Source organism: Clarias gariepinus, chromosome 10 (genome assembly GCF_024256425.1).
Source record: "Clarias gariepinus isolate MV-2021 ecotype Netherlands chromosome 10, CGAR_prim_01v2, whole genome shotgun sequence".
Taxonomy (NCBI): domain Eukaryota; kingdom Metazoa; phylum Chordata; class Actinopteri; order Siluriformes; family Clariidae; genus Clarias; species Clarias gariepinus.
This window is the reverse complement of record NC_071109.1, coordinates 5,322,135-5,333,846: the sequence shown is the minus strand read 5'-3', so window position 1 is coordinate 5,333,846 and position 11,712 is coordinate 5,322,135. Positions and strand designations below refer to the sequence as shown.

At 41.7% G+C, this 11,712-nt stretch overlaps 1 protein-coding gene across 2 annotated transcripts; it reads right to left on the bottom strand.

Annotated features, from left to right (window-relative positions):
* Nucleotides 1–952: 952 nt before the first annotated feature.
* nocta (nocturnin a) lies at nt 953–8,301 on the bottom strand. 2 transcript variants are annotated; one of them, XM_053506440.1, is made up of 3 exons: nt 7,655–8,301; nt 2,282–2,551; nt 953–2,193 (listed from the first exon to the last, which is right to left on the bottom strand). In XM_053506440.1, the coding sequence occupies exons 1-3, from the start codon at nt 7,833–7,835 to the stop codon at nt 1,355–1,357; spliced, it is 1,290 nt and encodes a 429-aa protein (XP_053362415.1). In that variant the 5' UTR covers nt 7,836–8,301; the 3' UTR covers nt 953–1,354. The 2 variants fall into 2 exon arrangements, with proteins under 2 accessions (XP_053362415.1, XP_053362416.1); XM_053506441.1 differs by lacking the exon at nt 7,655–8,301 and adding an exon at nt 6,703–7,564.
* Nucleotides 8,302–11,712: the final 3,411 nt, after the last annotated feature.

Here is an 11,712-nt window from a genome sequence, read left to right as displayed (position 1 = left end):
GAACTAAGCCAGGAGTTAGTCGGAATCACGTGACTGTCATTATATTGGAACTATTTTGTTCTTAAATAAAGATTTAGGGAAAAAAAATTGCATTCCTCAATGAATTTTACAATTACGGCATATATAATAAATGTTAAGAGAAAACGCATTAAATATTTTGCCTTGCGATGTTAGGATCTAGGTGCTACACATCATTTGTCCACTAGAGGGCGGTCAATGAGCCCTTGAATAATTCTTCTCCACATCATTTTTCCACTAGAGGGCGGTGCAACGAGCCCTTGAATAATTCGGCTACACATTATTTGTCCACTAGAGGGCAGTGCAATGAGCCCTTGAATAATTTTGCTACACATTATTTGTCCACTAGAGGGCAGTACAATGAAAAAGTCAGGAAATAAACTTTTAGGTGAAATTATTGACTGGAAAACTTTGACACTTTAAATGAGGCTTCACCTCACCATCCCTAGTTTCTGCTTTTCTACTGAACGTGTATCACTTTTACATCGTTGTTAAGTAAAATATAAATAAATCGTAAGTCAGGAATGCTCTAATTTAGAGGTAAATAAAGACGAAACAACAGAACGACTCGCTGCGATGTGGAGAAATAAATATAATCATATGACCTGTAGGTGAATTTAAAGAGCAAGAATGTCATTATAATTGCCCCGAGTATTTATATTTTCTCGTTTTAAGCACACAAATCCTAGCCTGACACAAAAAAGAAAAAAAAAATCAAGTTTCCTGCTCTCTATTTAATCACAGATTTGTTCCACTAGCCAAATCTGTTTATTTTTTTCCTTTTCAGCATTATTTCAGATCGATTCTCTGCACAGGGAAAAAGTTTAAAAAGCAGTTGGATCAATTTTGTGTTGGGGGAAAAAAGGTTGTGTCCCCCCCCAAAGAAACAATGTTATAAATACATTATAGCTGTGGAAAAAAAGAGACCAATCTGTGTGTTTACAAGATTTTAATGGATTAATTGGCCATAAAGTCCATAGGATTAAACTGACTTGAGTTAAATATATAGAGAGAGAATTGATGTATCACAGTAAATTCTCTCCTGTTCATCATTTAATAAATTAAATAATTGTTTTAATTTGCTAACAGATATATAACTCGTTACTAGAATAAACTTGTGCGTAGTAAATACATTCTTTTTCTTTTCTTTTCTTATCAGTCAGGTATACAATCAACTGTCTACATCAACTGAGGAAATAATAAATTAGATCATATTGCACAGAGAATTCGATGATCAGCCAGGAGAGTCTGTACGTCCGAGTTAAGGGTACTCGGTGGCTCAGGAAAAGGTTCGGGAATGTTCGGGAAGTTGTGCTGGTGCCGTTTTAATCTACGGTCACATGAGCCTGTGGGGCTCCTGGATGAAGCTGAAGTCACAGACGAGCGAAAGGTGATCGGACGGATAGTGGTAAGAGGGAAGGCGGTCAGGGCCGATCTGGTCCTCGCTCGGCATGCCGAGAGCGGCATCGACATTGAAGCCGTGCCGCGAGTACCACACGTAGTCGAGCGTCGTGCGGCACTCTCCGCTAGGACGAATCTTCCAGGTGGTGTAGGACGGCTCTGTGACGCCGTCTGCGCTTAGCGTCCTGTACGCGCTATCGAGGCCGAGCGGAGAGTCCAGGAAGCGGCGGTACACCTCCTCGCCCGGCTCGGCGTTAAAATCTCCGCACACCAACAGAGGAACGGCGTCCTCCTGATCCAAGATGCCCTCGAGTTGCTGGAGCAGATTGGCGCCCTGGGCTCCGCGGAAGGTCTCCCATCCGCTCCTGGCCTTCAGGTGCGTAACGCCGACGCAGAAGACCCGCCCCGTGACCTGGCACTGCAGAGCGGCGACCACGGCCACCTGATTGGTCTTGAGCGCCATGGCTGAGAGGCGGAGGTGATGGAGTTGAAGCGAGCGGAAGCGCTCGCGGCTGAAGAACAGGGCGCAGCCGTCGGGGCCGTTGTTGCCGCGCACGTCCAGGCACGGGGAGCGCGGCTTGGGGCAGAAGCTGCTCTGGTAGCCCAGGCTGGACATGATGGGCTGGAAGGTGTCATAGTAGTGATCGACCTCCTGCAGGCACACAATGTCGGGTCTGTAGGTCAGGATCTCCTCCAGGATCAGGTACTTCCTCTCTGCCCAGTTCAACGCCTCCATCGGGCAGCGCACAAAGCCGTCCTTGCCCTCGCCAAGAGCTAAACACAGACCAGAGACGTCTCGTTTAAGACAGATCTTTCACTGGAATATATTTTTTTAGAGAATATAATCCGACACTGCCGTTACCTTGCGCTAGAATGTTCCATTGCATGACGCGGATCTGCGGGTTGTGCGCGGCGCTGGCTCTGGTTCTGATGAAGTCTCGATGCGGCCGGGGCGGGCGCTTCCTCAGGACTTCCTCGCATTCGCGCAGGAGCGTCTCGGGATCCGTCTGCTCGAGCTCGCTCTCCTCGGTCTCGGCGTGTGTGTGCGGCAGCGGCACGCTGCTCAGAGACTGAGCCAGAGAACTGAAGAGCCGCACGCTGCTACTGCTACTGCTGCCGCCCATCTGACACACTGCAACACACACACACACACACACACACACACACAGAGAAATGAATCACAAACGTCAACTGAAACTGCTGAGATTAGTCAGAGATGCTCGTCTGTCCGTTAGCGTGTGTCTCTCTCAGCAAGCGCGTGAGAAAACACTCTTAGTAACGACATCTACATGAATTATTGAGAAACAGGATTAAGGGCTTTCGACATGAGATTTAGGAAGTGTGTGTGTGTGTGCGCAGATTAAAAGGGCTTATGTGTCATACTTGTACATGCTTTTACCAGAAACCACATTACACACTCGTCCCCTACGCCACAGAGCTGTTGCTATGGAAACGATAACACCAAGGAGTGTATTAAAGCTGAAAACAACGACTATTTTGACTCTCGATTAGCGACTTATGATTATTCAAACGAACAATCGACTATTTGCCGACTATTACACATCGTGAACTCACTCGGCTCTTATAGATCTTTTACCTTTTCTCCCCTCAGAACTTTTAAAAAATGCTTTAGTTTGTTTTAGCTCTTGTGCTAACTAACAATAAAAATAAATGTTTTAATAAAATTTCCTGCTGATATGCAAAAAAAGAAATCTAAAATCCTAGGATTAGCAAAGTAGCAACAAGAGAGTGTGTGTGTGTGTGTGTGTGTGTGTGCTGTTTTGAAGGGCCTGAGCCTCACCAAAATGACGCACACCTGAGGAGAATATGGAGCGGCTAATTAGTGTGTGTATAAGTGTGTATAAGTGTGTGTGGGTGGGTGTGTGGGTGGGTGGGTGTTTCCCCTAAGCCAGAAACAAATAACATGAGAGCACGCCACAGGAGGGAGGACAGAAACTGTGTGTGTTGCATAAATTACTTTTAAAACTGTCTCTGAGTAAAACTGGAAATGTAAAGTCGGCTCTCCGCAACACACACGCACGGCTTAGAGCCGCGTTCGCCTCGGGCTGTGCGTACGTGCCTTTTGTGCACTTGACCACGCCGCCTCCACCGCAACATCTACGTGCATTCTCGAAAATCATATAAACGTCTTATCCGACTTGCAAGTGTATAATTAATCATCATCATGAAGGATGACATCATACTAATGTGATGCTTTAAAGGTCTCTATTTAATAAATAAATCCTTAATGTTATCCGCACTTTCTGTGAAATCTTTCCCGAGTTACGTTTCCACAGCGCATGTTATTAAAAAAAAAATTATTTTAATGAATGATCGAAATTCTATTTCAGTAGTGTGAAACTTCCACACAGGTATCCGAGGCACTTAACGTTGCCATGGTAACACACTGAGGAAGTGACGAGCTGCTGTGTCGAGTTAGTCGAGCAATATCAAGATATTATGATGTCACCAAACTCATCGATCACTAAAATTCGTTGGTAACTAAAATTCAGCCGTCAATTCCAGTCAACTGTGTCAATCATTTGTCTCGCCACTAGAGGGCAGTAAAATAAACCTGGGATTGAATCAATAGCTTCTGAACCAATAAGGGCTGAGAATGTAACGGTGGTGTGGCGGTGAGCATTATATAACATGTTTGTGTGTGTGTGTGTGTGTGTGTGTGCGTACACAGAAAGTGCTAATCCAAGTGATGTTTTGCAACATTCTAAGCAACACCAAGGTAACCTTTGCACTTACTGGATCTTTAGGTGCTCGTTCACTCACTTTCTATCGACCGGATGAAAAACACACAAACACGCACGCGCGTGTGTACACACACACACACACACACACACACACAGGACAAGAGAACCATTTCCATGGAAAACAGGGATAACTTTAAAATTACTAACATCATAGATTTTTAAAAAAATTCCCTGTTTTGCGTGTATGTGTGCGCGCGCGCGTGCCCCGAGATGGTACAGGGTGTACCCCGCCTCGTGCTTCAAGTGATGAACCTCCCCCTACCTGTCCAGTCGACCTCTGACCTGCTCCAGAATGAACAGAAGCGCTTGTTCAGCTCAACTTGCATAACTTTCTCTTAAGATCGGAGTCTCGATCCAACAGCTCGGGTCACGTGTGTGTCATGCGTGATCAGTGAAGAAAGACGTCTCGCGTATCTGTGTCAGCACCAGATATTAACTTTCACTCAATCGTGAAGGGTCAAAGGCCAGGTGTTTGAGGTAAATATTTATTCTGCGTCAGAAAGTGCTAAGCCTGAATTCGCATCACGAACCATGTCACAAAGTCATGACAGTTCACGTTCATAATGACAACATCGATGTGGATGCGTCTGAAACAGTGTGTACGCCACCTGGGTTAAACACGTCACGTTTTAACACCTTTGTTGTTGCTCTTGTTTGCACATTTGCACGTGCACTTTATGTTGTCTATAGAACCTGTAATTATACTTAGCTAGTTAGTTTTTGTAAATTTATGGTAGGTCTCTCTGTCCTGTCTCTGCTAGCCAGTTAACTAGGCCTCCTGGTTAGCTAGTTTAGTGTTTCTGTTAATTTATGTTGTAAATTTATGTTGCATGTAGCACCTTGGTCCTGGAGGAACGTTGTTTCGTTTCACTGTGTACTGACTGTATATGGTTGAAGTGACAATAAAGCCTACTTGAACTTGAATTTGAACTTGAACGTTTGTGCAAATACTCAGACATCGCGAACTGTGGATGTAACGTTAGACGTTTTTACTGAGGTCCAGAAAAAGGAAGAAAGCCAGGACGCCTAACTCGAGCTGTTTTATCAGCTGTTACTAGCACTGCTAGTGTAAAAAATAATAATAATTAGATGCATGAATTCATCTTTTTTTTTTTAAATAAATCAGAATTGAGTCGCTTCAGGGTGGTCGTATGAACACAGCCAAGGTTAACTCTGTACAGCAGCGCAGGTTTCTATTTCATAAATGTGTACAAAATTCGTCATTGTAATATGTGTTAGTTTTGTTAGTTAACAGTAATAACACTTCACTTTTTAAAATAAATACCGCAGATATAATAGCGCATTACTTTTTTTATTTTACTACTATTAGCGCTCAAACGATCGAGGGTCTGGGTTACTAATCGAAAGGTCGGGGGTTCAAGTTGCCACTGTAGAGCCCTTAAGCACGGACCTTAACCCTATAACTCCTCCAGGGGGCGCTGTGTCCTGGCTGACCCTGCGCTCTGACCCCATAAAAAAAACTAATATTCACTGTGCTGCGAAGGTACATGTAATAAATAATTAAATCTTAATCATTATGTTTAAGGAAAAAAAGCCTAATTAACCAACTTCTGATTTTAAGCTCAAATAAAAAATAAAATTAAAAAAAGAATAACGAGTGTTCAACTTTCATTATTTAAACAAGGAAAGGAAATCAAGTCTAATTCTAAAAACCTGTCTGACATTTCATCACATACTAAAAAAAATTACTTACTTTTCTTTTTATGAATTTTAAAATAAAAATCAAATATTACTTTCCTTTTACTTTTTTTGTCTTTTTATGTTTGTTTTTTCTAACCAAGATGGTACACGGACTCCCAGACTATTTTACTTGTTTCTTCATGTGTTGTGTTAGATACAAGAATATAAGTTGTTTTTTATTTTATTTCATTTCCTAAACCAATATGAAAAAGAAAAAAAAACACTTTTTTATTTTAAGCTCAAATAAACAAATAATAAAAAAGCATAAGTGTTCATTTTCCATTTTCGTTGCCTCCCAGCCCCCCAATCTGCTCCCCAGCACCAAGTGTCACAACGCTTACTATATTGGTTTTTTCATGTTGTGTATGATAACCTTTACTAATAGTAACATATTACTGTAAGAAAACTAGTAGATAATATTAATATATTACTTTCACTGAAATAGTAACTTACTTTAGTATTGTTGTGCTAGTTATAATAATCACAGTTAGTAATAACACAAGGTTAAACCATGTTGTCATTTCTGTCAGATTGAACATGACTTTTGAAGTATTGTTTAAGAAAAAAAAAAAAATGTGGAACTTTATACACATGCAGGAAAACAACAATCAGATCAAAGTGGGTTTTGTTGCAGTTTTTTTATGACGTTTTTTCTTTAACACAGCTGATCCCACCCTGTGAAACTGTGCTACAGTTACTCCTCCGTAGGTCTGGACCCCTTCACCGTGGTTTGTTTTCCGAGTCACTGCCTTTAATATCTGCCTCCCTGTCAACACACAAACACCGTGCCTGTACTGTCGCCTCGAAGCGGACTGACCTGCGAGTGTGACCACGTCCTCCGGGTTCTGCTTGGTCTTACACACGTCCATCTCATCTGCCTGTTACTGGAGAACGCTGATCTGATCACGTGCTCGAGCCAAAGTGTTAGTGTAAAGTCGATCTGAAAGCATTTAAAAGTGACTGTGTGTGTGTGTGTGTGTGTTTTACACTCCTCTGGATTCAGCGCAGTATCTGGACAAAAGGTGAAAGGTCAGAGGTTTCTGTTTCAGGTTTGTGCCTTCATGCTAAACTTGTCTCGGGTGCAAAAATACACTGCTCGTGTTACACACAGGGGGAAGAACACTGAAACTCTCTGTAGAAACTTCACTGGGCGGCACATCCGCTATTACTACTCAAATACACTCCTGTTACTTCCTGGAGACTTCATAACACACACATGCGAAAAAACAGAGAGAGAAAGGCCGAGGGAGATGATATACTGTATATGTATGTGATGTTTAAACTGACAGACGGGTGTCTATACAAAAATAGTCTCGACAGAGAAACCGGTGTTGGACAGACCATCAGAGAGACCGGTTAGACTGACCAGTGTTAGACAGACCATCAGAGAGACAGAGGGAGAGACCGGCGTTAGATAGACAGACAGACAGACAGACAGACAGAGAGGGAAACCAGTGTTAAACCAACAGACAGACAGGTGTTAGACAGACAGATAGCGCCTTATAAAGGTTAAATGAAGGAAATGTCAACCAACCACGTGACCAGAAAGGTTCATGGAAAAAAATGGTGATGCGAGAACGCGCACCTGTCGGTCACCCGCGCCGACCTTTCCATGCCATTACTCTGAATCACTGAGACACCGTGTCCTGTCCTGCCCATCACCACCATCACCATCATCATCACCATCATCATCTCGTGAGTTAACTCTCAGGGTGAGGCCTGACTGATCTTTCCCGAGGACTCACACACACACACACACACACACTCACCGTGTACTCGTGCTGGAGGAGACTGGGACCGGCTGGGCGCGCGCAGTGAAGGCGAGGAGCGCGCGTGCTTCAGTTCAGCGGGAGGTTTTGTCGGAGTGGGTCCGGGTGAGGAGAAGCAGAGCGCGGCCAGGTCCCTCAGGTCCCTCGGTATGAGCGCGGAGCAGCGCCTTACTGCGAACATTCTACCGTAACTTTCATAAAACAATCACCGCTAACCGTACAACTTAATGTCCGACAACCAACGAATCAGTACAACCGGGTATATAATCACAAAAATAATTATAATAATAAATAAATAAATAAATAAAGCCGTTTAAACCGAGACGTCTCAGTTCTAACCCGGTCCTTCACCGAACACCGGTACAGCCAGACAGGAGCTCCGCCCCCTGTTTCATCAGTCACCAGCTCTCTCTCTCTCTCTCTCTCTCCAGACACTCCACTCAACCGGCAGGGGAGGCGCGAGCGACTTCACGAAATAATTCCGTTTTTTTACGTTTCGTACATCTTATTACATAATATCTAAATGTTTCGAAATATATTAGACACGTTTTAGCCAACGTACAATCGCGTAGAAAAAAAATTAAAAAGAAGATTCCCATATAAACCCCTACACACAGAGGCAAAATGGTTCAGTACGGATCCGAGGAGACAACGTGTACTTTCTGGGTGGAGCGGAGGGGCGGGAAGTGTGTGCGTCACCGATGACGTATGAGAAATTCCTTTTCTGTTTCTCTGGCTGATCTCACCACCGGAAATAGCTTAAATATATACAAATACTACTACTATACCAACAACAATAATATATATATATATATATATATATATATATTGTTGTCTAAATACAAAACTATATATATTCATATAACTATATATATATATATTGCAATTCTGTCAGAAAATTCACTTCTCTCAAAAATATTTTCTCGTGATTATTGTCTTCTTTGCACTGGGACAACACAAGAAAAGTCACACTTCACACTTTAAAGTCACACTTTGGGGCGCACTTCATACAGAACTAAAAAATGAAATAGACAAAATTATTGCCACCTTGTTAAAATTGTAAGAAAATTGTTTTTCAAGCTTGTGATGCTCCTTTAATTTGTATTTAGACACACTTGTGGAAAGTAACAGGTGTGTGTGGGCAATATAGTTGTCACACCTGCAACCAGTTAAAATGGAGAAAAGTTGACCTCACCTTTGTGGAGTGTGTGTCACACTGAGCATGGAGAAAAATCTAATGAGTTGTCTGTGGATTTAAGAGAAAAAATTGTGGGCAATCTCAAGGCTACAGGTCCATCTCCAGAGATCTTCCAAACAAGCTGATTTGCAGACGCAGTGTTAGCTCACACTATCCGTCGCCATCTGAATGAAAAGGGACGCTATGGTAGGAGACCCAGGTGGACACCACTGCGCACACAAAGGCACTAAAATGCAAGACTGGCTTTTCGCTAAACTTATGTGACAAAACCACAATCCTTCTGGAAGAATGTATTATGGACAGATGAGACAAAAGTAGAGCTTTTTGGGAAAAGACATAATGGCACTGTTTATAGAAAAAGAAATGCAGCCTTCAAAGAAAAATAACAGCCCCTACAGTCAAAATTTTGGAGGTTCAAAGATGTTTTGGGGGTTGCTTTGCTTGCTTTTGGCACTGGATGCCTTGACTGTGTGAACAATATTGTGAAATCTGATGACTACCAGAGACTTTTGGGGCGCAGCGTAGTGGTCAGTGTCAGAAAGCTGCGTCTCCACCAGAGGTCATGGATCTTCCAGCAGAACAATGACCCGAAACACACTTCAAAAGGCATTTAGAAATGGTTACAAACAAATCTCCATGAGGAGGAGATGCACTGCAGTACTTCAAGCAGCTGGTGGACACACCAGATACTGATTGGTACTTTTGATTTTGAGCCTCCCTTCATTCAGGGACACATTGTGAAACATTTTTAGTTTATGTCTTATGGTGTTGACTCTTTTATTGTTCATACAAATATTTACACATTAAGTTTACTGAAAGTAAAAACAGTTGACAGTCAGAGGACGTTTCTTTTTTTGCTGAGTATATATAAAAATATTTTCTGTATTTAACCCCATGATATGATCCAATAATTTATATCGTATTTATAAAACCTCTCAGAATGACTTCATTACTTTATTACACACACTTATATTGTTCCTCACCTTTTAGTGTACAGTTATGGAATAACGCATGTCTGTTTCCCACACTCTACACACGCTGTGTATTAATCATTAATCCTCTTCCCCTTGTCATTTTCTGAGCACTGCTGTGGCATGACATTTAATGGTTGATGTTCAGTTTCTGAGGTTTGGTAAGACATTGACCTTTTAAATCACCCCCCAAAACACCAAGTAAGTAAGTTTGTATAACTCCCCTGAAAAAAATTCAATGAAAGAAAAAAAAGAAGAACACCAAATTTCTGATTAATCTGTTCCTGCAGTGTTTAAGTGCTGACAGTAAACACGTCACGGTTCCACTGGATGTGTGGAGGAAACGATGCTGTCTGGAAAAGTAGCACTTCTCTGTGAAATAACTTTTAAATAGCACTGTTATGGGTTTTTAATTTTAGGAAATGGAATTAGATCATGTCAGAGCAAGCGGTTAACCATTACACCCTGACATCCAAGAAGACATGCGGTATAAACAATGAAATTATACTAAAATATCATTTCTGCTTCGTGTAAAATCCTCTTGGGACTTTTATCATAGTATCACACAGTTAAAAGAATTGCACGTTCTGCCTGTTTGCACAGGACTGTTTACAGCTTTTCAGGAACATGTTTAAACAGATGTGTTGCAATCACCAGTTAGTTGTTTTCTTATTATTTTGTTTTTAAATCAGAGACAGTTTCACAATTTCAGGATCTTTTTTATCAGCGCTTTTATCAAAATCACACACTTTACACTGATAAATTTAAAGCTATGTGTACACAATAACACGGCATGAAGTGATAACTAGTTTATCACGGTCAGTTTGAAGAGATATGTTACACTTTTTGTTTCATGTGAGTAACAACATTATAGTGATTCAATTATAACTCAAATTAATATAACAAAGCACTTCTTCACTGTGTTGTTCTCTGTAGTCAACAGATCCTACCCCCGTCTTTCCCTCAGCATTCCTAATTACTCCCTCAAGCAACACACCCTTCATTCCTCATTTCTAATCACTGCTTTTGTTTGTGGATTAGATATTGGATTGGGCATAATCAGGATTGATGACAGGATCTTGAAAGCTACAGTGGGTATTGAAAATAATCACCCCCCCCCCCCTTAAAATAATCACATTTTGTTGCTTTGAAGACAGACACAGTTTATGTTTTATATTGCTGTATTTACTCTTGTACCTTGTAACATCCAAAAACATGTCAGAAAAAAATATAAAAAAACAATTACTATTTTGGAAAAGGATCAACCTAGCGCCATGAACATTGCTCCAAACTGGACAAGAGAGCTAAAAAATTGGTCAAAGGGATGCTAGCAAGAGGCCCACAGCACTCTGAACACTCTGAAGCAGCTGTAGGAATTTATGACAAAGAGCGGTCATTGTGTCATAAATTTTCCGGGAGAAAATTGCAGGAAAAAAGTCTGCGTCACTGAGCTTTCCAAAAACACACCTTGATGATTCTGAAGCCACATAGCAAAAGGTGGTATAATTAAATGAGACTAAAATGTCAAACACCAAATGAGCTGTATTGGATTTCCGCCAGAAGATAACAAAACACCCTTCATACAGTAAAGCATGGAGTTGGTAATATTCTGTTATGGGAGTGTTTCTCTGCAGCAGGGACTTGTCAGGACAGCAAAATACTGTCACATTCCTGAGGAAAATCTACTTCCCTCTGCTGGAAAGTTGTCATTGGTAAGAAGGTTTACCTTGAATCCTGACAATGACCCAAAGCACACAGCAAAACTGCCCGCACAGTGGTTAAAAGAGAAAAATGTGGATGTCCTTGCATGGCCTAGTCAGAGCCCAGACTTAAACCCCATTGAAAATCTGTGGAATGGCTTGAAGTCTACAGTCCACAAACAGTCAACA

What these genes read in the sequence shown, in the direction of transcription:
- nocta (XM_053506440.1), bottom strand. Translation starts at nt 7,835, where the DNA reads ATGTTCGCAGTAAGGCGCTGCTCCGCGCTCATACCGAGGGACCTGAGG. An exon ending in TCCTCCAGCACGAGTACACG is followed by an intron (nt 2,552 to 7,654) that starts GTGAGTGTGTGT and finishes TGTGTGTTGCAG; the next exon opens with TGTGTCAGATGGGCGGCAGC. An exon ending in ATGGAACATTCTAGCGCAAG is followed by an intron (nt 2,194 to 2,281) that starts GTAACGGCAGTG and finishes GTCTGTGTTTAG; the next exon opens with CTCTTGGCGAGGGCAAGGAC.